Source organism: Pelecanus crispus, chromosome 6 (assembly GCF_030463565.1).
Source record: "Pelecanus crispus isolate bPelCri1 chromosome 6, bPelCri1.pri, whole genome shotgun sequence".
Lineage (NCBI taxonomy): Eukaryota > Metazoa > Chordata > Aves > Pelecaniformes > Pelecanidae > Pelecanus > Pelecanus crispus.
In genome coordinates this window covers 21,616,965-21,644,059 of record NC_134648.1, presented here as the reverse complement: position 1 = coordinate 21,644,059, position 27,095 = coordinate 21,616,965, and the positions used below count along the sequence as shown (strand labels likewise).

General features: G+C 49.6%; 1 protein-coding gene across 1 annotated transcript in view; it reads left to right on the top strand.

Annotated features, from left to right (window-relative positions):
* The window catches only part of LOC104035262 (TBC1 domain family member 3K-like), a 32,713-nt gene extending 11,372 nt beyond the window's left edge, over positions 1–21,341 (top strand). The window contains exons 6-14 of the mRNA XM_075711927.1: positions 6,687–6,794; positions 10,983–11,092; positions 12,062–12,110; positions 13,606–13,726; positions 14,672–14,766; positions 16,487–16,552; positions 17,965–18,064; positions 19,305–19,457; positions 19,682–21,341. Coding sequence (XP_075568042.1) covers positions 6,687–6,794; positions 10,983–11,092; positions 12,062–12,110; positions 13,606–13,726; positions 14,672–14,766; positions 16,487–16,552; positions 17,965–18,064; positions 19,305–19,457; positions 19,682–20,982 — 2,103 coding nt within the window. The 3' untranslated portion in view covers positions 20,983–21,341. The remainder of the gene's footprint in view (positions 1–6,686; positions 6,795–10,982; positions 11,093–12,061; positions 12,111–13,605; positions 13,727–14,671; positions 14,767–16,486; positions 16,553–17,964; positions 18,065–19,304; positions 19,458–19,681) is intronic.
* Positions 21,342–27,095: the final 5,754 nt, after the last annotated feature.

The window sequence follows — 27,095 nt, the reverse complement described above, 5'->3', positions numbered from 1 at the left end:
AGGGAATTCCTTCGGATCCTGGAGGATGTTTGGGACGGGTAATGATGAGTGTTTTTTAGCATGCTTTGGCTTCCCTGGGTCAGCCGGTGGGGACAGACAGGATCAAGGGTGAGGGGTGTGTGGAGTGGTAGTGATCCCCATCTCTCTTTTGGGTTTACCCCAATAATTAGCAGGTGTGTTAAGCACACTGCAGCCAGCGTTGCTCAGGTGTGCTGGATAGCAAGGGGCTAGACTGGCAAGCGGGTTTTGAGGGTCTTTGGGTCAGAAAATCACAGAGCTCTTGTAATGGAATAAATGATGTTATTTATAACAGCCTGTAAATGGTTGATGACTCTTGGGCACAGACGTGGCATTGTCCCTGTGCTGGGGGACTGGAAATGGCCGTCCACCCTCCCAGCAAACAGAGAAGCAGCGCTTGGCCCCAGGCAGGGAAGGAGCAGTCTGGTGACCCCGGGAGTAGAAAGGAGCTTTGGCTTCAGTCCCATCCAGCCTAACACCCCACTGCCTTGCACCAGTGCAAGTGCAGGCAGGAAGGTCTGTGCATTGAAGCAGCCACACACCGTTAAGTGAAAAGACCCTGAGAGGCACAAAAGAAGTGCTTTAAAAAAAATAATGAAATTAGGTTGTATCCTTCACCTGGATGTGCTACCCCACACTCTTGTGTCAGGAGTGTGGAAGCTGCTCACAGATTCCTGCTGCCACGGCTAGATGCAGCTCAGATGTGGCGTTTCAAGGACCTTATGCTGGGATCACAGCCCTGCCCTTCAGATGTTTATGGTTTTTATCTAGCTAAAGTAAATGTGACAAGCCCTTGATCTGATTTTTCTAAAGTGTAGTGGGTTGGTTTTGTTCCCCCTCTGAGTACTCGGGCTGTCACATCTGCGTTGCATGTTTCCTTCAGGTTTGTTTTCAGCACTTCGATGACGTGATGGAAGCCCAAGTGTCACAAGACAGCAGCTCTGTGTTATTTTAATAAAGACAAGGATGTCATCTTTGAAAATCACCTCTTACTGAAGACAGGATTGTTCCCTTTGATGTTAATTTTGATAGACTGCACTTTATTAGAGAGGAAAAAAGTCTTGTTGCAGGAACCCCAGGCAGTTTCACAGGGAAGCTGCCCTGACTTTGACTCTGCTCGAGTGATGTAGAAACCCATCTTATTTTCCAGGCTGGAACTTGCTGGACTTCAGGGCCAACCTTTCAAGTTCCGGTTCATGTGCTGGAGCTGGCAGACAGCTGACCATATCAAGTGCCTGAAGAGGGACTCTTGGCTTATCAAGCAGGCTGTCATGTTTTGCAGCATCTTAATACCTGATCGGGGCTTAGGTTGTTGTCTCAGCTTCTGTGTTGTGAAATGTAAGCAGGAGGAGGGAGGTTGTATACCCATCCAGGGCACTGGCCCCAAAGCAACCACCCATCAGTGGGCAAGAAAGCAGCTTTTTCAGACCCCCAGCATGAGCCATTGACAGAGAGCAGCAGGTTTTGCTTTCTGTTTCGCCACCTGCTGCCAATGCGCATCCCTGCATGCTGCTGGTTGCAGCCTGGGTGTTGTGGCTGTCACAGATTATAGGAAGTAAGGCTGAAAAAAACCCTCAAGAGGAGGTCCTCTTACAGTCCCTAGCCCAGGATGGCCCAGTTACGCCTAAAAATCATTCCTAGCATAAGCTGTTTCAGGATGAGCAACAATAGGATTATCTTAAGTAGAGTGATGCCCTGGGGTTCCCTGTGCTCATCACCACATTTCATAGTAATCTGATTTAATTTTAGTAGCAACATCAACAAAAAGTGACACCAGCACAATTCCTCGCATGGATGGGGTTAGACTGATGCAATGGTGCCTTTTCCTGGCTGTACTTCCACAAGCGAAAGGGTACAAAAATAAAGGAGTCCATGCAAGGACCACACTGCTTTGCAGAGTTAAGGTAAACCTGCAAAGAAGTGCTAAATTGTGTAATTCAGGGTTCAGCACAAGGAGGCTCAGGTGGTCTGTGTCCTCTTCATTGCTGTTTTAAACTCGAGTTTAAATCCCAACCTGACTCTGCTTGGGAAGGTTAGGAAATGGTTGGTGCCATGTAAGAATATACACAATTAAGGCAGCACAGTTTTGCAGAGAAAAAAGAGGGTGTGCTGCGTGTGCTCCAATAGCGGGATAATTTATTCATTGTAGCCCTGAAATAAGTGGATTTCAGCCAGAAGTATCAGTCCTAGGAAGAGGATATGACCTTTGCATCATTTGCAAGCTGCTTCTTGCTCCTGGCCATGTGGGATGGGACCTTTAGAGAGGGATGTCTTCAGCCAGAGATGTCTGGTTGTAGGCAGAGCCTGTCTTTGTGCACAGGGGTAGCCTTGTCTCTGCTAAGGTCATGGGAGTGCAGGGCGCTTAATCCAGTGCATGCCAGCAAAGTGGTTTAGGATGAATCGGGGCTCTGTATGGACTGACACAGACCCCCGGAAGCGAATAATCTGCTAACGCTGGGGAAAGCCAGCAGACGTTTGTCATGGCAGGGTCGGCTGAAGTCAGGTCTCCTGCCTGCAAATGCCATGGGAAAGAAAGGGGGTTATGCCTAGGAACTGCAGAGTGACTTCTGCTGCTGGTTTTTGCCATTTTGGAAAGGCAGGTAGCATCTTCCTCTCCCCAAAAGGTGGCCCTGGTAATAAATGTAAATGCCCACCCACAACACATCAGCTTTAGGATTTAAATTTGTCTCTGCTTTGCTGCCAAAGCCCCGATAGCCCTGCTGGCATCCCATCTGGCATAGCCAAGGCTTCAGCTGCAGGGACAACAGCTGAGTTGGGAACAACCATTATCCATACAGAAAGAAAACCATGCACAGCAAAGTCCAGGCTACCAAGTGTCTTGCACAGCCACATCATCAATCAGCCGGGTTCGTGGTACAAAAAAGAAGTCCTCTTCTCCAGGGTGGTGGTGGTCATGGTGGTAGTGGTGGAGGCTTCACCCACCACTCCAGGTGAAGATTTTCACAGGTCAGTTCCCCTGGCACATAACTGGTGGAAGAAGTGAAGGAGTCCTTCCTCTCCAGAAGGATCACTCTGAGCCCTAAAGGAACTGAGGAAGGGGGGCTGCCCCCCACTTCAGGGTGTTGGAGATGTATGGGTATACGGAGAGGCTTGAAAGTGAATTTGCCATGCATACCCAAAATTTGGGCATTACTCCTGCAGTCTCTTCCTGGTAGACCATGCACATGGCTGAGAAGCTAACAGTGACAGTCTCCAAAATGTGAAGGTGGGCTGAAATGTGTGTATTCTGCTTTAAAAAATCACCACCACCACCACCCCAACCCTTTTTAAATTCAGTGTCTCATCTACTGCAAAAAGATGTCCTGCATTTAAAGGCAGTGATTCCACCCCTCTAATTAAAGACCTGGAGCACTTGGTTGGGTACTTCTCAGAGATCTCTGACGCAGGAAGATGGAGCTCAGGTCTGTACTTCTATAGTCTTCCCCATCCCATCTACTAGAAAGAAAGTACATGGGGAGGGGAGAGATGGGGATGGGGTGACAATGGCCTCTGTGTGGCAAGCTTTGTATGTTAAAGCCTAGAGAAGGAAGATGATCCTATAGCAAAACCCAGAGCAAGTTTTAAAACACTGTGGCTTCAGTCCTTGGCTCTGACACAGCCTTTCTACACAGCACTTTGAGCCATCGCTTGGACCACCATCATCTCCATTTGTGAAACAGGATGATGTCCATTCTTCCTGCCATGCATCGGTCTGTCTGTCAGTCTGCATGGGGCATGGTCTAGGTGCTCTCCTCCCATCTGTAAGGGCTGAGCGGTTTATAAGAGACAGAAGATGGTGACCTTGAGGGTTGTTTTTTCTTATCACATGGAGCAGGAGTTGCCATCACCTGCTGCCTTCCCTCCATCAGTTCATCCCAGCGTAAATGCTGCTTTTAATGGTAACTTCCCTGTTTTCCTTCAAGTTTCACGACAAAGCAAAATTGCTCATTTTTCCTCCATATGACTCACAGCTCTGAGGTCTTATCACTTTCATGTCTGGAGGTGGTGGGAGGAGGAAAACCCTGGGATAAATAACAGGGAGGCGTTTCAGTTCAGTTCCATCTCAGCATGTTTTGTAACTCAACTGCTCCTGCCACGCTCTGATGTGGAAAAAATCATTAGAGACATTTACTATATGCCCATGAGGGTTGCACTCATTAAAGCACAACAATATAATCTCTGGGAATTCAGAACAAAATTATTTTCTTCACATGGAGCTGAGCATCATCTTTACCTTGGCAGCTGTCAGTTGGTCTCTCCTAATCCATTGGAAATAAATAATTCTTTCTCAATTGGTGATTTTATCTGAATTAGTACATACTCCGGTTTCTTGATCCCATCTCAGCTTTTGCTTCATGAAGTAACGAGCACTTGTGGGAGCCAGGCTTTCATGGGTGCCTTACCAGTACGAGTTTGGGAATGTGGTTCATCTAACGCCATTGCTTTGTGTCTTCTGATGCTTTCATTGCATTCTTTCATCCTGATTTAAAGACTGTCAGGGAATGAGAATCTCTTGTTTGTCTCCTTGGTCTTTCAGCCGTGGGGATGAAGCTGTCTGGCATGGCATGAAGGTTTGCTGTCCTCCAGAAACACCTCCTCACATGAGCTTGGATGAGCAGGAGTGACTCCCCTGGGTGTGCAGATGGTGAAATAGAGATGTCACACTTAAAATGAGGGATGCTGTTGAATAGGATAGTGGCCTTCCATGGGCACATCTTGGTAGTAAGCTGCTTTTTAGGGGGCAGCTCTTATTTGGTGCGTGCAGAGGGAAGGGCAGGATCTTGCAGAGGATTTCTGTAGGGTATGGTCTTGGCTATGCACTGGACCTCCACAGCTGGTGCTAAGCAACACCTGGGGCAGAGCAAGTGTTTGGCAAGTGCTGAGAATGGGGTTTTAAATGTTGAATGTCCATTACACTTACAGGATCAGGATACATTACACTGACAATTTCTGTGTCAGCAGAAATACTGAAATATTTACCATAATGTGGTGGAAAAGTGTTCTAACACACATCTAGCTCTCCCAGTACTACATGGTGGTCTTGGTGTTTATTACATTGGTTATTTTATATACTTATTTTGACTGGGATAGTGGTGTTATTTCTTTCCCATCCCCTAGTCTGTCTACTTGAACCCCACCTCCTGTCTTGTCTCATACTAGCTCTTTGGGACAAGAGCCATCGTTGCTGTGTTTTGCACTCGGTAGGTGCAGTGCTGCTGTGCAGATGGTAACGAAACAAGGAGTGTGGGTCTGTGCATGGCAGGTGGGTTGACAACACAGTGCCATGGTTATGATCTTTATAACCTTGTGCATAGGCTGGTATTAAAAAGTCAAGCTGAAGTGAAAAAGCTGATGATGCAAGATGGGTCAGAAAGGAAAGGTGACAGGAGCAGGTGTTCAGCTTCGTGTAAGAGATGCAAAGGCAATGTGCCGGAAAACCTTCTGCTAGGATCTTGATGCTTCCCCGTGAATTGCAGCCCTCTCTTGCATCAGCCTGAAATGTGTGAAGCAGAACACCCTATGGAAAGAGAAGAGGGATTCTGAAGGAGGTCAGATGCATCTGTACCAGGCAATGCTGGTAGCTCCAGTTGATTGCCTGGTTGGGCACCACCCTGCTCAGCCCCGAGCTCATTCCCATGACCAGGAATCCAGCACATCTGTCCCCTCCCAAGGAATTGCCTGGTCCCAAGAGATCACCATGTCGCAACATAAATCCCTTCCATGGCTGGACCTTGGGCATGTGCAGCAGATCCTTCAGCATACCCCGGGGTCCTCAGGAACCTGGAGGAGTGCCACAATTGGCTTTGTAGTGCAGCTGCAAGGCATTTCACGGGTGGGATGAATGAAAGGGTGGAATATATTCAGAAATGAGGCTTTTTTTTTTTTTTCTGTGAAGCTTTTCATTTTAATGGGAGAAGTCAGGGATGGAACAAAAGCTCTTTTTTCTGTTTTCCATTGAAATTTAACGGTCTCTTTAGAGAGAGAGGACTTTATGACAAGAAAAAAGGGAAGAAGCATCTGTGAGATGAAGTGAACATGTGGAGACAGGAGGAGGGACACGTGCACATTTGTCCCCAGTCCCCCTCCTTGCTTGAGGGCTACCCTGCATGTTCAGGGGAGAGCCCTTGGTGTAGCCCACAGTATCCTTTGCTGCTTGTCAAGCCGTGAGAGCTGCTGTGGACATGTCCCTGTGGCTCTCATAGTAAGGGCTCTCCTCTCCAAGAAGAAATGTATTTTTTCCCAATCCCTGAAGATCCAGGTGAGAACAGCCATGCCAGGTCAGAGCAAAGGCTTCAAAGCCAAGGGTGCTGCATCTGGTCCTTGGAGAGGAGTCCAAGGGCAGGCTGGTGTACATGGAATGTGACCACTGTGAAGCACCTGAGATGTCTCCATGTATAAAGGGGATATGGTCTGTGTCCAGCTCTTCCAGTAAGGTTGAAAGCATGACATGTGGCTTGACTTCGGCTGAATAGGTGTCTTCAATGTATGCAGGTGCTCAGCTCATCCATCAGATTGGAGATGTCCTCTCTGTGCCAGCACAGGCAGAGGAAGTGATCGGTTGGGGTGTCTGCTCAGATGGCTGGTGGTCTGCAGCAGCAAACCATGGAGCAAATCTGTTCTGCTACCAGCAGGACCAGCTCCCCTTGCACACCTTTCCCTCCCCACAGATGTGCCGGCGAGTGTACAAAGGGATTCCACTTCAGGTGCGAGGCCAGGTCTGGTCACTTCTGCTGGACGTCGAGAAGATGAAGAAGGAGAACGAAGGAAAATATGAGGTATGGGCTCTTCCTGGCAAAGGCAACGGGAGCAAGGTGATGGAGAGGCTGGTTTGGTGGGGCTTCACCAGCTGGAGCAAGTCAGATGTGGGCAGATGCAAGCATCTCCATCTCCACCCTCATGGGCAGGAGGGAAATGGGGGTTCCTACGGGGATGCTTTAAGGGGTGGGAGGGGACACCCAGCCCTTGCATCCTCCCTCACAGGGTAATGGTGTGCCTAGCACCCTACGACATGGGCTGGTGGTGGGGCCTGATCCCATCTGCGAACTGCTGCAACCTCTGAGAAGGAAAGGCTTCAAATTAGCGACGACTGAAAATGCAAAGGGGATAAACTCTTTATCCATGTGTGTATATTAGGCTGGGACCTTTTAGCACATTAGCCAGCTGCTTTCCCTAATATGCTGCTTCCGTTTGTTCTGCTGGAAGCTGCGAGCAAAGATGCTGGCGGCATTACTGCATCCTTAGGGAAAGGTGCAAGGAAGAGGGAGGGGAAGTTTAGCAAAGGTACGGCTCGCAGTTCCCTGAGCTCCCTGGAGTGGTGTGGAGTAGCCAAGAGCATCCTGAAGTGGGTAGGTGCTGGATAGGGGTACCCCAAACCTCTCCATGTGCTTGAAAATTTCACTTGGGGCATTTTGGAGTGAGCAGCAAGGTCAGAAGCCTTAAACCAGCTGACAGTGGGTGGTTAGTCAAGAAACCCAATTAAGGGTGGGGTGAGGGCAGGTCTTGCAAGCTTAGGAGGTGGGATTTCTGAGCATGGGGTCCTGGCTTACAACTTAGATGTGCAGGTGGAAGTTGACTGGCAGTGCTGACAGAGCTTGGATTGAAGTGGCCTCTTTTATCTTCCATCTTCAATCTTTTTATAACCATCTTGAAAGTTTCTATTAAAAATCAAATAAAAATATTTCTTCTATTAAAAATTACTTATTTTCTCTGCAGATAAGAGAAAAGCCTGCCTTGCATTGCTTCCTACCAGAGCACTGCAAACACTCAATTTCTGTAGTGTGTGTTGAACAAGAACCCAAGCTGTGGGGCTTGCTGTATTTTGTTATATTTTATTCCAGGCATCTCAGCAACTTTACACCGCCTCTTTCCATAGGCAGTGTGTGGAAGCCCTTCATTGATAATTAACTTATTTTCCAAACTTGTGTTATGATTTAGCTTGCATCACGTACCCAGGTGAGGATCAGGGTGTTGTGGAAACAGTTATGTTTTGGAGGCAGGAGGTCGAGTGCTGCTTCCAGCAGGTGTTTCTAAAAATGCCTGCCTATTAAGCAGGGTGACGCTAATGCTCATTATAGTTAGTCAAGCATAGATGTTACTAGTGAGATGCTTCTGGGATAGAGTCACATGCAGGCACTTGGGGAAGGCGGGCTGGGTTCATGGCAATAAGCAGAGATAACAAAACTCTCCCAGCACGCAGGTTCGTATCATGCTCCCTCCCTTGAAGCTGTGCTGTGCAGGCAGGGAAGCAATCCAAACAAATGAAAGTCAGGAGGAGTTTATCTGTGTTCCAGAGGGGTCTGCAATAAACAGGAGCTTCAGGGCTAATAGGCTTTGCTGGATGCAAACCCCCTACAAGCTCATCTTAATCCTCCTCTTCTTTGGTGCCACCTGCTGCCAGTAATTGGCGCTCTCCTAATTTCCTTCAGAAGAGGCACAGTGCAGGTCCTGGATGAGGGATTTGACCTTCAAAAAGGGACCAAGCCTCAGCCCCAGCCCTGTGTCCTGGAGGGGCTGGTCCCAAGGCCACCCCATTTCTTCTTGGGGCAGGGACCATGGCACAAAAGCCTGACTTTTGCATGTGCCTTGAGTTTTGAGTGTGCCACCTGGCACGTGCTAGGTGATTTATCTTTTATACCCGCTGCTCCCTCTGCACTCGGGCTGGTGGAGGAGCTACTTTTCCAGCCAAGCAGGATACCTTGCTCCCCATGTCCATGTTGTCTCTGGAGTGATGCAATTAAAAAACCTGGTCCATTTGCTTCTGTAGTGGTTTATCTTATCCCAGCTGTCCTCCAGGTCCTCTCTGTGCAAGTCTCCAAGTCTTCCTCAAGGCCAGGGCAGCTCAGTTGTCCCTGATGCTGCAGGAGCCCAAAGGCTACTGTGGGACGTGCCACACTTCGTTTCAACATGGGCGTGATGCTTTGCCTCCCTGGGGTTTTATAGCCACAGCCAAGAGGGCTTGAGGAGACCTGAGAAGGCATTAGGAGAAACATGCTAGCCATGGGGCAGAGCAGAGGCATCCTGACTCTTACCTGCTGCTTTGTAAAAGGTCTCTGGGACGGGACCTCCAGCTTCCCAGACTCTCCTCTACTGCTGGTTTGCAGGGCTTGCAGCACTAATGAGCTCGGCAGAGCATCTGTGGAGCCCCCAAGTTACTTAAACAAGGGAAGAAAGGAGAACAACCGGTCCTGGGCTTCTTGGTTACCGTTTGCAGAATTAATAAAGCCTCCTGGGTGCATGGAGGTGACAAAGTGCTGCGCAACCTACCTGCTCTTCAGGTGCAGTGATCTTAGATCACTGCAAAGACCCCAAAGTAGGGGTTTTTACTTTGGGAGATTTCTGTGGTGTTCTGGCGGGGAAAACAGCAGGGCTTTTAAGCAGGGAAATTTGAGCTGAAGTGGCCTGGTGCATATGAATAGTCATCTTGTCTCATGTGGTCTGCCTGCTTTATAGAGGGCAAGGATGCAGAGAGCATAGGATTTACAGCTGGGAAATTATGTTGTTCATCAGATCTTCATTCAGTCATCACTTTCATCCTCCCTTGTCTTGTGCAGGTGATAATTCAAAATAGCCCCTGAACTGTTGCTCCTCCATACAGCTGCTTTCAAGGTTGGCATTAATATTCCCGAGATGCTGTGACTGCCCTGGGCATTGGCTGTGCTGGACACATATCTGGGTGCTAATGACCTTTTGATGTTCCCCAGAGTTGATGTGGCCACCTTGGGAGGTAAACAGCAGCCTGGAGGCGCCTTATATCAGTCTGACAAGCATTCGTAGGATGGCAGCTGCTGGAGCAGGTGATTAAGTATCTGTGCAGATGTGCTATTTTCTGTCTCCTGTGTGAGCAAGGATGGGTCCTGACCCTGGGCTCCAGACAAGCTGGGCTTGCTGCTCATCTCTGCTGCCCCTAACATGCCAGTGGATCTCAGGCTGCCTGAAGACAGTCACAAAATGTATTTTATTAATGCAATTAACCCTGGAGATATTAAAGAAGGAGGGCAACTGCATAATCACCGGTGGTATCTAAAGGCTGTGAGATGAGATGCTTGGCTATAGCATAATGGTCCTTGCCTGCATGCACAGGGCTGAACAGTGACTTATGAATGGGACTGCAATGGGATTCGTCCATGGAGCATCTTGAGCTTCGGACTCTGAGGGTGCAATTGGTTGAGGTGGGCTTAGCTTTGGTTTGAATTTCCTTTTTTTGCAGTGGACTTCAGTCGTTTATCTGTGTGATGCTGCCTTAAATGATTAGCCAGGAAGTGGGGGAACGTGGGGATGCTTGGTTTTGAGTTCAGCTTCTGTTCTGGACTCTGCCAGTTCCTTAAAATTTGCAGCAGTCCAAGGGAATACCCCAGAACTGCTTTTCTAGTGGAAAGTCCTTAAACCTAAGATGATTCTCTTCTGCAGGGGAAGCAGTAGTTGGAGATCACTTCATAGAGTCCATCATAACAGTTTGGACTTTATTATGACTGAGCCTCTGAAAAGCTCAGGGACTCGGTGCTTATGTGTGCCTGTTGGTTATAGAAGTGTATTGTTCTTAAGCACCAACAGAGGTCTTGATGCTTATGACAGCCAGGCCGGGTACTGCAAAGAAATGAAAAGAAATCAGAGTGGAATTTAATTGTAAAGGTTTTAGATTCTGAAAACTCGTTTCTTTCCTCTGCATTGGAAGACGGGTAAAGGCTGGGCTGGCAGCAGCTGCTGTTGTAGTGTGTGACTGTGGGGTTGTCCCCTTCTCCCTGGGCCAGCAGCACAGCCGAGGGGGCAGGGATTCATTCACCTCCAGGCTGCAGGTCGCTGCTCACTGCAAGACGGCACTGTCCCTGAGTCGCTCTGCGATAGCTCTGTGCAGCTCACAAGCTGCCACTCCTGCTGTAGGAAGCATGCCTTCTTGCTGTGTGGAGAGAGGTGTGGGCTGAGGTGGTGTCTGACTCCTTCCTCTTGTCTGCCCCTCTCCCTTCCAGCAAATGAAAGAACAAGCAAAGAGCTTTTCATCAGAAATCAAACAGATAGATTTGGACGTTAACCGCACCTTCCGAAACCACATCATGTTTCGGGATCGCTATGGAGTGAAGTGAGTATGGGAAGCTTTGCATGGCTGTATGGGCATCGGTGCCGGTGGGTCTGCGTGGGATGAGCTGGATGGGGTGGCCAGCAGCCGCCTGGTTTAGAGCAGCTCGCAGAAGAGCAAAGCCATCTCTACCTGCTCTACAAACCATCAGCACATGGTACAACCCGCAGATGTTGGGCTGCTGAAATTTGGACAAGTCTGTGCTGGACTACGTTCAGCCCCAGTTCTTGAGCCAAGCATCAGCCTATTGCAGTGCCTTTTCCCCCAAGGTGCTAGGGTTGCAGTTGCAGAGGGCTTGGTTTGGGATGGCTGGGATGATGGGGTGGGTCTCCTGGGAGCTGGGTGGGATGGGGCGTACATGGCCTCCACAACAGACAGGGTTGGAGAGGATTGACAAAGGGGCTTTGTCATTTGGATGAGTCACACCTGGCTGCCCTACACAGATATACAGTCTGTGAGGAAGCCTGCACTGTGTATCTATATGGTGATGACTCCTTTAGCAAGGAGGGAAGGGAGAAAGGAAGCTACCAATAAAATGGTGGCAGTGCTTTCCCCCAGGATGTGTAACACTTGATGCCTGGGTGGTTGCAAGTCTATTAAGAACCCACCACCACTCAAAACCTAAAGAGCGTTGTGTTGAACATAGTGTGGGTTCAACACCCCTGGAGAGACATGCACCCACCACACATGCGTGTGGTTACATGTATGTCTCTCCAGGAGACCTGCTGATTGGAGCAGGATGGCTCAGCCCCACTCCATGAGGCTGCTGGTGACTCCCCCCTGAAGGAAGAGGTCCCAACCCATGTGCCCATTAAGGTGCTTTCTGGTTCTGTGAGCCCTGCTCCTTGCAAAAGGCATAAGTACCAGCTGGCTGGGTGTTTTCAGAGCCTTTGCTCTCTGCGTACACATTGGTGTGCACACGAAGCTGGAGACCTCATGCTCAGGTGTTTTAATATCCTTCTTTCTCTCCAGGCAACAAGCACTCTTCCATGTCCTGTCAGCATACTCGGTTTATAACACCGTAAGTAGTAAGTTAGTCCAGTTAAAGTGAATAGCATTGTGCTTTATATATATAAAAAGCACATATATATATATATAAAGATTTTTAAAAAGCTTTATATATATTTATATATGTGTACACATGTATGGTTGTGTGTATGTATATATATACACACACACATTTAGCCAGTGGTAATTCTGATTTTAAGTCCTAATACTGGTTTGTACAGACAGCTGCAAGACTCACAGGCAGCACAAGACTCTTTGCACAGTTGTTTCATTCCCTTGTTCATTTTGTCACCTGGTAAATGACATCTGGCAGATGCAGTTGGGTGAATGTCAGCAAAGAACAAGGGATTGTCCTGTGGCTTTCCAGCAAGACCAGCCTCCTGGCTGAAGGTCCATCATGTTTCTGACTTCTTGTCATACACTAAATGGCATCCATGTTGAAAACACTGACTTATTACAGCAAACCAGTCATTTTTAGCTGAAGGGCATGGGCAGAATAAGCCTAAATTAGCAGCTGAACCTACTCCCTCCATCTCCTGGAGGGGACAGTTACCCCAGAAGGCACAGAAGATGCTCGGGGGGGTAATCAGGAAAGACCCTGCCTTCCCTCATACCAGATACATGCTTACCAGATTAATTTACTCTTTAATTACTTCAGTGCTCACATGGCTGAAGGAATCCAAAACAGTATTGGAACCACATGCTGTTTATCATCCCATCACCTATTCCTTGAAGTAGCTGCAGGCACCTCTTCTGTTGGGGTTTCTGTCCCTCACCCTCTAGGCTTGAGCAAGGCTGGTGGGGGGAGTGGCGTGATAGGGGGGCATTGCCTGCAAGCCCCTCACCTCCCGCTGGAGGAGCTGCTAGAGTGGGTCTGGAGGAGGGCCACGAAAATGGTCAGAAGGCTGGAACACCTCTCCCATGAAGAAAGGTTGAGAGCTGGGGGTGTTCAGCCTGGAGAAGGGAAGGCTCTGGGGAGACTTTATTGGGGCCTTTCAATATATAAAGGGGGCTTATAAGACAGACAGAAGAACTTTTTTACCAGGGCCTGTAGTGACAGGACAAGGGGCAACAGTTTTAAACTGAAGGAGGGTTGGTTTAGATTGGACATAAGGAAGACATTTTTTACAGTGAGGGTGGTGAGGTACTGGAACAGGTTGCCCAGAGAAGCTGTGGATGCCCCATCACTGGAAGTGTTCAAGGTCAGGTTGGATGGGGCTTTGTGCAACCTGATCTAGTGCAAGATGTCCCTGCCTGTGGCAGGAGGTTGGACGAGATGATCTCCAAAGGTCCCTTCCAACCCAAACCACTCTGTGAGTCAGTGACATGGTAGATGCTGTAGACATATGGGAGCTGTGAAATTGGGCATAAACGATGAAGACCTTAAAACAGGACAAACCTTGAAAGAGGAGAGCGAAGCGCTGGCAGCCTGACCTACTTGGGCAGCTTTAGCATCATGGTGGGGTCTGACAGCGTGGCAGCATGTGTGCCCCTCTTGGCTCTTGCAGGAAGTGAGCTACTGCCAAGGGATGAGCCAGATCGCAGCCATCCTCCTGATGTACTTAAACGAAGAGGATGCATTTTGGGCACTGGCACAGCTGCTGACCGACCAGCGCCATGCTATGCACGGTAAGGCTGGGGTAGGATGTGGATGGGGGCTCTTGCAACAGGAGGGAAGGTTGTTTAGGTTGGTCAGTAGAGCCTTGTTTCTCCTCACATACTTGTTTAAAACGGGTAAGGCTTAATTCTGTGCCGACGCAACCTGACTACAGAGCTGAACTTCAGTCTTGGAGGCCGACAAGTTTATCAGAGAAAAATGTGATTTATTGGCACTGAGCTTTAGTGCTCAGTAATTAACACTTTCACAGAGGTGCTATCTTCCCTCCAGAGTGTCTTGCCCTTGGCAATCAATTAACTCAAGGTTACGAGTTTTTTAAGAAGCCTCACAGAAGTACATCCAAGAGCATCATGTAACGCTCTGTTTTTAGCATGCCATGAGCTACATGCCCTTGTGTTTTTATGAAGATGTAATTCCACCAAATGTGCTGTGTTATTTTACTTCAAACACATTAAAGATCCTTTCATCTTACTGGTGGTTAGTGGTATTCTATGCACAGAGGGTTATTTTATGAGCAGAGGGCTAAGCCTTATGGCTTGATAACTTCGGACAGTCTTAAATGTTTGTCCTGCTAGATTACAGGGTGCTGCACAAGTTTGTGGTGTTCAAACATCTTCAGCTTTTCTCTGAACCTTGGTAGGCATGGACAGAAAGTGTGTTCAGAGAGGTCTTGGCCAAGCCAAGTTTCAGGTGGGCAGGCGGTGGGGAGGTAAGCAGGTCTGCTCTGTGGGGCTGAGGTGAGAAGGACCAGCTGGGGTTGATGCTGAGGGTGCTGTCACCCATGTAGAAGGGGTGAAGGACAGACTCTGGGAGGGATGCCAAGGGAGGTAGCTGGGCGTGCTGCGGTCCAGCCAACTTCAACAGGCAACACAGGGGATGAGTTTCTAGAAAATCAGGCTGCCCCCATGACTGCTCCAGAGCTTCTCTCATTATTTTTTATTTCTTTTCTCATTAAGGTTTTTTCATTCCTGGGTTCCCGAAGCTGCAGAGATTTCAAGCTCACCATGAGCAGATTTTAAGCAAACTGTTTCCCAAACTGAAGAAGCACATGGTATCATCTCTTTGCTATCAGTCTCCCCATACTGTTTAATGCTAAAGCAATAAGTGTAATGTTCTGTGAAATAGATGCACAACTGAACATATTTCTAACCACATAGGACTGCTTCAGCTGCAAAGAGGCAAGTGTTTGTTAAATGGGGTGCCTGAATCTTGCTGAGGCGAATGGTTATCATTTGCTTGCTGGTCATCATTTGTATAAGTACTACTAAAATCTAAAGGGTTCCTTAGGAAAGCCAGGCAAGAAGGCTCACAGAGCCTGCAGCAAGAAGAGCTGTTGCTTACAGCAGCAAGGCTGGGGTCTGCTGTTACACCAGCTGCAAAGCCCAAAGGGTGATGCTGGACTGTCTGGAGTCTTAATTCAATAATTATTAGCCACAAGTGCTTGCATTTAAGGGCTTTGCTGTTGCTTAAAGACAGGAGGCGCTTAAGATTTGCTGTGCATTTTGTTGCTTGGGCACATCCAGTTGGTTTTCTCTCTAGCAGATGGTACAAGCCCATTTGGTGGCTGGAGGAGCATCTGCAGGACACATCAACTGCAGTCTAACGTCTAGGCAACTGTTTTGCAACACCTGCTCCCTTCTTTTTTTCCCCTTGTCCCCCCTTGCATTTGCTGTAGACAGTTGGCATTCAGTGGCCAGACTCCTGAAGGTTTCTTATGCTCCCAAGGGGCTTGGTGACCCAGCTCCAGGAAAAGCTGTTTATATTGCCATCAGGTGCCAACAGTTCTTGCTTCATGCTGCAAATGAGCCAGCCCTGGCCATATAAGTGAAACAGAGCCAGGACAGGTTTTCACTTAATTATAGCCATGGGGGTGGGGAGACCTGGGCAGGGAGGATGGGAATAACTCTCTGAAAGCTGCTCGTGCCTCCTGGCTCCAAAAGGCTCCCCAGGCTTGCAGGTGCCCAGCACCAGCCAAAAGCAAAGACTGGAGCCAGCTGTTAATCCCATGGGCTTCTTTCTCTTCCCATCCCTGCTGCTTTGCTGGCTTTGCAGCAGAGGTCACATCGACTTTCTGCACATGCGGGGCACTGTGCATCCCAGCACTGGCCATGCCACACCATCAGCTGTGCCAGAAAAAGCAAAGCTGCGTGTGAATGCTGCGCTGGGCACCAGACAGTGATGGAAAAGTGATAGACTGGGGTGATGTTGGTGAGGTTTTTAAGAATTTTCCTTAGCCTGTCAGGCCATCCTGCTCCTGCAGCAGCCATGCCATGCAAATGACGTAGTGCTAGCAAAGCTGGCTTGACTGTGCAGGTCTGGATTTACCTGCAGGATACTTGGGGTTAATCGTTTTTGTGGTGCTCCAAGAGGCTTGAGGCTCGCATGGGAATTGCTGTGGAAACAAAAATGATACTCTGCAAAGCATGTCTTGTTTGGGTTCCTAGAAGGTTTTTGTAAATCCCTGGAGTAGATACTAGGCCAGAAAAGCTTATCCTAGAAATCCTTCTCCAAAGTTGTAGCTGAAGTCTGGCCATGGCGAGGATCAGGTTCAATGAAGAGCAAAGAGCCAAAGGGCCTTTGGCAAAGGGCCAAAGCAGGGCTTCAACGTTGGTATTTAAAGCAGGGGTTTTGTTGGGAGCAGCCAGATCCTGCACCCAGACCCCAGCATGAATAAACCAACCAACCAACCTCCCCAAAAGCCCTGTGAGTTGTTTGAACCTCCAGCAGCCAGCCTGGTGAAACGCCTGTCTCTTTTTGCTGTCTCTTCCTAGGACAAGGAGCAGATGACTACAGGGATTTACACGACCAAGTGGTTCCTGCAGTGTTTCATTGACCGGGTGAGGATACTCTGCAGGTTGTTTGCTGCTCTGCCACTTGCATGCATGGTTAATCCGCCTGTTTTTTTGAAAAAGTATCATAATTTGAAGAAGGTGTTAGTATTTTTTAAGGTGGGATATTATGCACACTCTCATAAGGCAGAAGAATTAATAAGGGAGAAGCTAAAAATAACTGCATGCCATTGATGACAAGCCAGTTCCTGCTGCCTCATCACAAGCAGTTGCTGGGAGATGGCTCAGCAGCAGCAGTATAAGCTTCAAAGTCAGGAGAGATCTTTCTCTTGCTCACTGGCACTGCTGCAAAGGCAATTAACCTCACTTTGGCTCTGGAAGCAACACAGGGAGAAGAAGAGCTGGAGGCACAAACCTGAACAAATAGCACTGCAGCATCTGCAGGCAAAGGAGCGGGCTGGGCACTGGAGACAGATGAAAGTGTGAGAAAATTACCCTGATTTGTCCAGAGCTAATTTGCCAGTCCTGAGCCAAGACTACTTTATTTTTAGGGGTAGCATTGTGCTTGCACATTTGAATGCAAGATCCAGACTTGCTAAAGTTTAGGACATCTGTGTGTCCCCAGTCTCAATTTTCTGCTGCCCCGTCTCCTGTAAAACAGCAGATGACCTCTTCCCCTTGAGAGGGAACTCACTGCTTTGCAGTCTGTCGCTAAAAGCTGTATAAAATGCAAAACCCCTTTAACTGCAGTAGCGTGGTAAAAGAGCTGCAATGGCCAGTCATGCCAAACTCTGGAGATTAAGCGCAGCGTCCTAAATTTGAACCTAAATTGTCACAGTAGGACTAGTATTAATTACTGTGTTGGTGAGATGCCTTAAATCTTTGTTGGGAGATGATGGGCTGCTCCATCATTTTGGATATCTGTTCACTCCTGTTTGCCAGATTGGGTCCAGGTACAAATGAAACCACTTGCGGAGGTTTTTCTAGCAGGCAGAAATAAGCCTATGTATAAGGAAGACCACTTCTCTAAACACGAAAAGAGTGATTTTTTTTAATGCTTAGTGAAGCACCATTGCACCTTCAGACCTATCCCATAAATAGCCCTTCATCTGTTTGGGCAATTTGGATGGATACAGGAGTGGTTTTGTGTGCCTGCAAGGCTGGAAGATGATGTTGCTAGTATGCCTGTGTGGAAAGTTTTTCCTTTTTCTGCATTCGTGGCCAGGTTTTAAGTACTTTCCTGGCCACCCAAGGGTGTTAGCTTTAAGGCAAAACCATAGATGATAAAATAAGTTTTTGTGTTACAGGTGAATCCTGGACATCCAATGTCTCACCCTGTTGTGTGTTTTGGTGTGAGGGGACATAGTGATGCCACCAACCTCTGTGTCATCATCCCATCAGTCAGTGCTAACGAGTGTGGTGCTTAATGAGCTGGTTTTTCGTTTGTGTGTTTGAAACAGACTCCCTTCACCCTCACCTTGCGACTGTGGGATATCTACATCCTTGAAGGAGAGCGGGTGCTGACAGCCATGGCTTACACCATCCTCAAACTGCACAAAAGTAAGGTCCCAGCAGAGCGTGTCTTGTATGGCAGAGGTGGCACCGTGCTGGGCCACCCTTGTGCTGCCGACCCAGAAAGCCTTGGTGGCCACTACCAGCATACTTGGTGCCCTGCGCTGGCCCCAAAAGGCACTCTCCTGTGCTGATGTTCCAGGGAGGAAATGAGATGCCACAAGGGTTGAAATTCTGCACTCAGCACACAGCAAACCCCACCTGAAATGCTTCCAGCTGCTTCTTTCTGCATGCTGTGTCCCACATCTTTTATCAACATGCTTTTAGGGGCAATACAGACAGCAACCCATCTGTCTGCAAAGCTCTGTGTGGCAGTTCAGCTGGAAAGGCTGTACAGGGAGAAATAAATCCATTAATATACTTCTAAAATGACCAAAACCTGGTTTTCTTACATAACATTAAGGCAGTGATGTTGCTACCTCGAGATCTTTGGGACTTTGAACCCCTCCACTCCCATAAGCTAGCAGCCTTGCTTTGTTGCCCTGTTAGGTCTTTAATCTGGGACAGGAGCGATGCTGATACTGCATGCTGGGAACCTTTGGGCCAGTGGGATTTATGGGACTGTGTGTGTTGGCTTCCGCAAACAGCTACCCTGCTCTTCCTTCAGTTGAATGAAGAACAGGCTACCCAGAAACATCTTCAAGTATCTATTTGTTTGCAAAGACTGGGAAACTGGCAGGCATGCGGAATTTTCAGCCTAGCTGTGAAATCATCTCCCTGAGGAATGTGTGGTGTGGATCAGCATCCCTGCCTGCATCCTGCTCCTGCCTGCATCCCATCCTTGCCTGCATCCCTGGTGTGGGTCTGCATCCCTGCCTGCTGGCTGGTGCAGGTTGGCATCCCTGGCTGGCAGTGGTGGCTGCTGGCAGTGGCTGTTCTGTCTGACACTCAAGGTCTGTCTCATGGAGCTTTTCCTCCTCCTAGAGGTATTGGTGAGAACTTCCAGAAATTGGCCCAAAATGTAGATCCTGGTCATCATAGGTCCCATCCTCACCATCGTCCTGCCATTGCTGAGCTACTGCCCAGATGTGGCACAGATACATAAATGTATCAACAACCCTGAGCAACAGTGGGAAGGTGGGAGAGAGGCAAAAACCTTCAGGCTGTCCCACCCCAGAGTGGGAACAGCAGCAGAATCCCAGATAAAACCAAAGCAATGCAACCCATGCTCACGCTACCCTGCAATTTGGCTGTGCTGCTGCCATTACTCCTTTCTACCATCCCCCAGAGCGCTTGCTGAAGATGACGCTGGAAGATTTACGGGAATTTCTGCAGGAGAAAATTGCTGCTTCCCTGCAGTATGAGGACGATGCTGTCATTGAGCAACTGCAGGTGTCGATGACTGAACTGCGCAAGATGAAATTTGACCTCCCCCCACCAGGTGGGTAGAGGGGAAGGCGGGCAGCTCAGCAGGAACGGCCAGCGGTACCCATGTGCCCTGGGGACCAGAGCATCCCTCTGGCATGGCTGGGAGCTGGGGCAGCCCAGAAGGGCTGGCACCTACAGGGTGCAGCCTCTGCCTTCCCCATGGTTGGTGCATGCCAGATGCAAAAATGAACTGATGCACAGTTTGGGTTTTATTTTGTTTTCTCTGTTCCAATGCAGCAAAGCCTGAGGAGTTCCCACGGAAACCCCTGGGACTGGAGCTCTCCCTCAACCCAGTAGCCGTGAAGGGCAATGTGGCGGCCAACAGCCAGAATGGCCGGGTGGGTGAGCATCCCCCGGACAGGGAGCCCCATCCCCACAGAGGTGCCCGGGCACCCGGAGGAACAACGGTGGTGGAAGCGAGGACTCCCACCCTCCAGGGCAGTGAAGCAGCTGAAGCGATGGACATTCACCTGCACCCTCCTGGTGGGGGGCCACTGGGAGAGGAGGGTCAGGTGGAGCCCACTAGGGATGGGCAGCCACCATCCCTTCTGAAGGCAAGCGAGACGCAGGCCCATCATCACCTCCTGCCTACGGCCCTGCCTCTGGAGCAGCCTCTTCTTGTTCCCAGCCATGCCGTGGTGGACCATGAGTTGGTGTCCCCCCCTGCCCCAGCTGAGGACAGCTCCTTGGACTCCTCTCTCCAAAACACACAGAGTCCTCCCGACTTGAGCACTGCTGAGCTTTCTGCTACGGACCATGCGGTATGGCAGCCAAATCCTGCTGCCCTGACAGCAGGAGAACAAGCATCTTCCCTCTGCAAAAAGAAAGCACTTGATACACCCTCTCATCCTCTGCCGGGTGGCTGGCAGCAGCTTTCTGGCACATTGCAGCACAACAGCTCCACTGAGAGCGAGCACAGGGAGGAGGGGGCTGAGAAGCACTGCAGAGCAGCACTCCTGGACAAAATGGACTTGAAACACTTGGCATCCAAAGCTGCATCCACAGGGGAGCTCACCAGCCTGCAGCAGAACGGGCCTGGGAGCACCACCGGCACCGGGCACTGGCCGGAGGGCTTGGGCACGCTGCCCACACACGGGCTGGTGGGTGGCAGCGTGCCTGTCTTATCCAGCAGCGAGTTGGAGGCAGCGGGGCTGGGTGAGGGCTGCCCCTTCCAGCAGGTGCTGTCCCCCACGGTGGAGGGGAACAGCCCCTACACGATTATCAAAACCACCACTCCCCTCCACCTGGCCCATGCGACGGAGCAGGACTTCTCGAACAGAAAGCAGGTGGCGTTGCCTCTGCTGGACACTGGATGTCCCCTACCTGCCACCTCCATGGCACCACCTCTTGCACTGGACCCAGAGGAGGTAGATGCCAAAAAAAGCCTCCAGAAACCATTAAACGCACTGAAAGCCCCACGACCCCCCCTGAGTCCCAAACCAAAATTACTGCCACAGGTTGCCAAATCTCGCTCAGAGAACAGTTTCCTTTCAGGCTCTCCTCCCCTGGCAAAGCTGCCCAAATCAGTGACATTTTAGTGGGGATGGGGGGAGGTGAGGGAGAGGAGGTGGGTGCTGGAGCAGCACCCTCGTCCTGTTTTCGGGACCAGTGCCTCCTTCAGCAGGGCTGTGTTGGGGTGACAGCACAGCAGCCATCGACTGTCAAGTTGTGCTTTGGTACGAGCACCTGGTGAGGAGATGGGGCAGTGGCCACTGGCACGAGGAGGCACCAGCAAATTGGGTTTGGATCTTTCCTATGGACAAATTGGAAAGTGCTTTCATTTTTTGTTCCTTGAAGCTCCCCGAGACTCATCACGTGTCGGGGGAGAGGCAGGGCTGATGAATGTGTTGCGTGTTTTCTTCTGCTCTTGCCTGCTGTGGATAGCCATGGCCATGGAAAGCAGGCGCAAGGCATAGGAGTCTGAAATGCTTTCTTTAAAATGCGCGATCAGTGCAGCCAACAGTGTTGCTTTCAAAGGCCTTTGTAGCAATAGATCTTTATTTCTTTTCCTGGACCCGCAGTTGTAGGCAGCAGCATTTTCAGGCAGGGCCATGGCATCCCAGCAGGGCACAGGCAGCCCACTGCCTACTCTATGCAATTCCACAGAGCAGTGCCTGCCTGTACCCGGCTCCTGCTGCGGTGGTGGATGGTGTCCCAGAGGGGAGGTTTAGCAGCTGGTGAGTCCCTGGGGGGAGTCTCCTTGGTGTGACCCCAGTGGAGGACCACCAGCAGGGTGATTCTTTCCAAGTTCTCAAGGTGACAAGGACAGTGATGAAGGTTGAGCCTGGTCTCTTGGGCTGAGTGGCTTTTCTGCTGGCCTTTCCCTCGCAGGTCCAGGGTGGCAAGTGGGCTCGCTGCCTTTCCATTGGCTGAACAGAAAAAGGGGCTGCTACCTTGGGAAACCTCCTGCTTTCACTAGCAAGCTGCTGGAGGTGCGATGGTGTCTAATCACGGTGCCCAAGCTGAAGCCTGCTTTTACTTTGAGCAAGTTAAGTGTCAGGGTGGAACTGGCATAGGAGTTGGGGAAGGGAGGCACATTGCCCAGAACCTAATCTCAGCCCTTCTGGTTTAGCCCACCCAGAAATCAACAACCAAGGAAGGAAATTGGGGCACAGAGGTTTGGAAGATGATACTGTAGAGCATCAATGTCACCACAGCCCACTGCTGAGGAGATAACGTGATGGGTGCCCACTTGCCTTTCATGCACCAAGTCCTGGTGGCCTGTCCGTCTCCCCATCCCAGGGTGTTGCTGCTGCACAGCCCAAACTGTTGGCTGGAGGTGTGGAGGGGACCCAGGGACAGCTCGCCCTGCTGAAAGAGCTGGTCCAAACAGCTGTTCCCAGTATCTACTTCACCCCTATAGGTGAAGGGACTTCATCAGGAAGGAAGATCAGTGGAAGCAGCAGGAAATAAACTAGTCTAGATGTGCTGTATTTGACTCTGCTGTCCAGAAGGGGTGGCTGTAGATGCCAACCTTAGGTGGGACTGCAGGTGAGATTCACATCCCTTCAATGGGGACCCTGGGCAAAAGCTCCTTTAAATTCTAAGGAGACTTTGAAAACTTTTTTTTTTATCTTACGGGCTGCTTCAGTAACATAACCTGATCTGAAGCCTATCTGGAAGCTCAGCAGAAAACATCCACTAAATTACTTTGTGGGATTTATCAGGGTTTTGTTTTTTTGTTTTTGTTTGTTTTTTTTTTCCTTGTGTGCAGAGAGAGCATCAAAGGGAGCACCCCATCTTTGTTTGTATGTAGCCAGCCAGATCACAGCACCCTCAGCTTCTATTGCAACCCCTGCTTTGTCAGAGACCCCATCTTCTGCTGAGTCTCCAACCTTGCTTGTCCTCTCTCCTTCTGCAAAGCAGAGATAACCATATTAGCTACCTCGCAGGGGTGTTGTGAGGAGTCGAGAGTTGCTCTTTGAGGAAAAGTGCTGTATGAATGTTCAGTATTTGTTTTTTGAGACACCATGGGTCCTTTCTAGGACAACGGTGCTTAAATTGGCTTTAATTCAGAGTATGTTTTTCAGTAACCGTGCAGTAGTTAAACCTATTTGTGTGTTAAAATACCTGTGCAGTATTTCAGGACAGTTATTGATTGCCTTTTGCTCTCCTCCCACTGGCCTCTGGAGCTTGCTGGGAAGCAACAAGAAGCATCTGAGGGCTGGTGGTCACCTCTTGGCTTGGTTTCTGTAGCTTGGGGGGGGTCTGTCTCTCCTTGAAGCACATATAGGACTCCTGCTAACATGTCTGAGCATTTGGCTTACATGTGCAAGAGCTGAGCCCTCTTTCCCCTCATTTTGACCGTTTTCCTCTCATTTCAGGCACACAGCCTTTGCACATCATGTTGCATGTGCACACAGGCTCCTCACCCAGCATGTGGCTGGGATGTTTTGCAGTATTCACATTTAAAACGATGGTTTGCTCTAATTTTGGAGAGCTGTCAAATGCACAGTACCCATTGAATGGTGTTTGGTGCACGGTGTTCAACAAGAATTTGGGTGGGGTTCCTCCCCTCCAAGCCCTAACAGGAGCAAGCAGCAAGGTCCTCGGTCACCTCCAGGTCTGGGGGAAGCCACCAGCTGGTTTCAGTTACCTTTGGACCAGGCAGACTCCCTGTTCCCACCAGTGTGCTTCTTGCTGGGAAGGTCTCCAAGCTCCTCACCGTGCCACCAATGCTCTTCGCCAACCTGCAGCCCCTGAAAGCTGGCAGGTTTGGGAAGAGTTGCTGGGGCAAAGTAGCCAGAGCTGGCTGGGAGCCAGCAACATGCATTGCTTTTCTTGGAGTGATGCTCTCACCTCAGCACATCAAAGCATAATCTACTAGGAGATGACCAATCCTTTCTCTTCTGCCTCTCGCTGCCCATGAAGACATGGCCATGGTGGGTCTGTGGCAGCAGGGTTGGGCAGGGCATGGCCCAGCCTCAGCTCTTTTGCTTGGAATATGAAGGGAAGGAGAAGGGTGAGTGCGGCAGCATAGCAGGACAAATAACTGGCCCAAGCCACTTGCACCCCTGCCCCAGCCTTCTACAATGGCTTCAGCCCCGAAGCAAAAGCCACTCCTACCATGAGCAAACTCAGGAAAGCAGCTCCCCCTACATCCTTGGCCTCACAGCCCTGGCACAGCTCTCACCTTGCTGTCCTCCATGTACTTTTAAAAAATCAATGTTGTGGGGGTGGGGTGGTGGGTTTTTTTTTGTTTGTTTGTTTGTAATTGAGCACTTTGAGTGGCTGTGGTGCCAGCAGGCAGTAAGAGCTACAGGGACCGGTGCTGGGGACAGGCTCTGGGTCAGGGTCACTCAGCCGTGCACTTTGGGAGCCCAGCTACCATCTGCTTTTCTTTTTAATTGCTATTCTTGTTTACAGTGTGGAACGTTTCTTCCATGATTCTTTCTAATGTATTATAATTATTACTTTAAAAAAAAAAAAATTTTTATGTCTGTGCTTTTTTTTTCTTTGGTTTCTTTTTTTTCCCACCTTTTTTTATTTGATAGGGAATTTGGGGCAGGAGGCGGGGTGGGTGAAGTCAGTCATTCTTTTTTACACTGATCCAAACAGACTGTCCAGCGTATTTGATGCTGTGTTTTCCATGGTTGAAATGATAAAAGTTAAAGAAGTTTAGCATAAAAACAGACTCCACAAGGTTTCCTACAGTGACAGATACTGCAGCAAGACTCGTTCCTTTCCACTGGCTTTTAGCTTGGTTCACCAGGTGTGCTTCAGCTGCAGTGCATCCAATGTGCTCCATCTCTGCCTTCCTCCCTGCTTTTCTACTGTAGTTAAATCCAAGCATCCCCAGCAGCAGTGGAAATAAAACTGCTCCTTTCTATGTACCACTGTCCTCTCCCGGCCTCCTGAGCCAATGGCAGCATCCTGCCCCAAGACCCTGCGCAGCCCTTCTGACTGTGGCCAGTACCCCCAGTGCAGCTTTCTTTTTAGGCTGAGATTTCAGGTTTGGAGTTTGTTTTCCTGCCCGTGGGCAGCACTGGGAGGGTTCAATGGGACAGGGAGCGGGTGGACACAGCTTCTTGCACGGTGGGTGGGTGAGTGGGTGGGTACGACTCACCATGATGCTACGTGAGTCAGAACTGAGTCATGCTTACACCAGTCACTAGGAGCATAAGGTGGTGCTGCTCGCAGCTGAAAATGGATTTTTAAAAGCCATGTGTGAGCAGCATCTCTGACACACCCCAAATTTTACAGCCAGTGCTTCCTGCGCTGAGATGGGCACAGTACTGTTAGCTTTGGGGTGTTAAATTTGGGCAGTATCATGGTTTCCCTTAAGAGGAAGCTGTCATTGGGTACTTAAGCAACATGGTTACAGTAAATGCAGGGTCGTCTGTCTCTATCAGAGCAGCACAGAGGGCACAAAGACCGGCAGCAAAATGGAGGGGCCAGGATTAGCTAAATGCCACCCTAGGATTTAAGGGCAGTGCAGGAAATGTCGCATCCCCGTGCAGCACTCAGTGGGTGCTGTAGGCTGGTATTTCTGTTTCCAGCAGTGCTCTGCCTCACCTAAAAGAGAATAAGGAACAATAAAAAGCTTCTACCTTGTTCTCCAGTGTCCTTAAGTTAGCTCATTTATATTAACTGGTTAAAACCTGGTCTGCAACCCTGTGGGGAAAAAAAGAAAGAAAAAAAAAAAAAGCCAGCACCAGGAAGCACCACAGCGGAACAGCAGTGCAGTGAGGGTGCAGCTCTCAGCACATCTCCTGCATCATAGGATCATTTAGGTTGGAAAAGACCTTTAAGATCATCCAGTCCAACCATTAACCTAACAGTACCAAGTCCACCACTAAACCAATTAAGGGTAGAGTAGCAATTTCATGTTTCCTGGCTTGGTGGCTGGATTATTTTCTAATGAAAGTGAAAACTAGGAATCATTAAGATTGGAAAGATCTCTTAAGATCATCAGTCCCAACCATCAACCCAACATCACCATGTCCACTAAACCATGTCCCAAAGTGCCATGTCTATCTGTTTTTTTTATCTGTTCCAGGGATAGTGACTCCACCACCTCTCTGGGCAGCCTGTTCCAATGCTTGACAACCCTTTACGCGAATAAATTTTTCTTAATATCCAATCTAAACCTCCCCTGGTGCAGCTTGAGCCCATTTCCTCTCATCCTATCACTTCTAACTTGGGAGAAGACCAACGCCCACCTCACTACAGCCTCCTTTCAGGTAGTTGTGGAGAGCGATAAGGTCTCCCCTCAGCCTCTTTTTCTCTAGGCTAAACAACCCCAGTTCCCTCAGCTGCTCCTCATAAGACCCGTGCTCCAGACCTTTCACCAGCTTTGTTGCCCTTCTCTGGACACGCTCCAGCACCTCAATGTCTTTCTTGTACTGAGGGGCCCAAAACTGGACACAGTATTCCAGGTGTGGCCTCACCAGCGCTGAGTACAGGGGGACAATCACCTCCCTGCTCCTGCTGGCCGCACTATTCCTGATACAAGCCAGGATGCTGTTGGCTTTCTTGGCCACCTGGGCACACTGCTGGCTCATGTTCAGCCAGCTGTCAACCAACACCCCCAAGTCCTTTTCGGCCAGGCAGCTTTCCAGCCACTCTACCCAATGTCTGTAGCCTTTCATAGGGTTCTTGCGACCCAAGTGCAGGACCCAGCACTTGGCCTTGTTGAACCTCATACAGTTGGCCTTGGCCCATCGGTCCAGCCTGTCCAGGTCCTTCTGCAGAGCCATCCTACCCTCAAGCAGATCGACACTCCCACCCAGGTTGGTGTCATCTGCAAACTTACTGAGGGCACACTCAATCCCCTCATCCAGATCATTGATGTTAAACAAGACTGGCCCCAAAACGGAGCCCTGGGGAACACCACTCGTGACCAGTCGCCAACTGGACTTAACTCCATTCACCACAACTCTCTGGGCTCAGCCACCCAGCCAGTATTTTACCCAGCGAAGAGTATGCCTGTCCAAACCATGAGCTGCCAGCTTCCTTAGGAGAATCCTGTGGGAGATGGTGTCAAAGGCTTTACAGAAGTCCAGGTAGATGACATCCACAGCCTTTCCTTCATCCACCAGGTGGGTCACCAGGTCATAGAAGGAGATCAGGTTGGTCAAGCAGGACCTGCCTTTCATGAACCCACATTGACTGGGCCTGATCCCCTGGTTGACCTGCACATGCCTTTTGA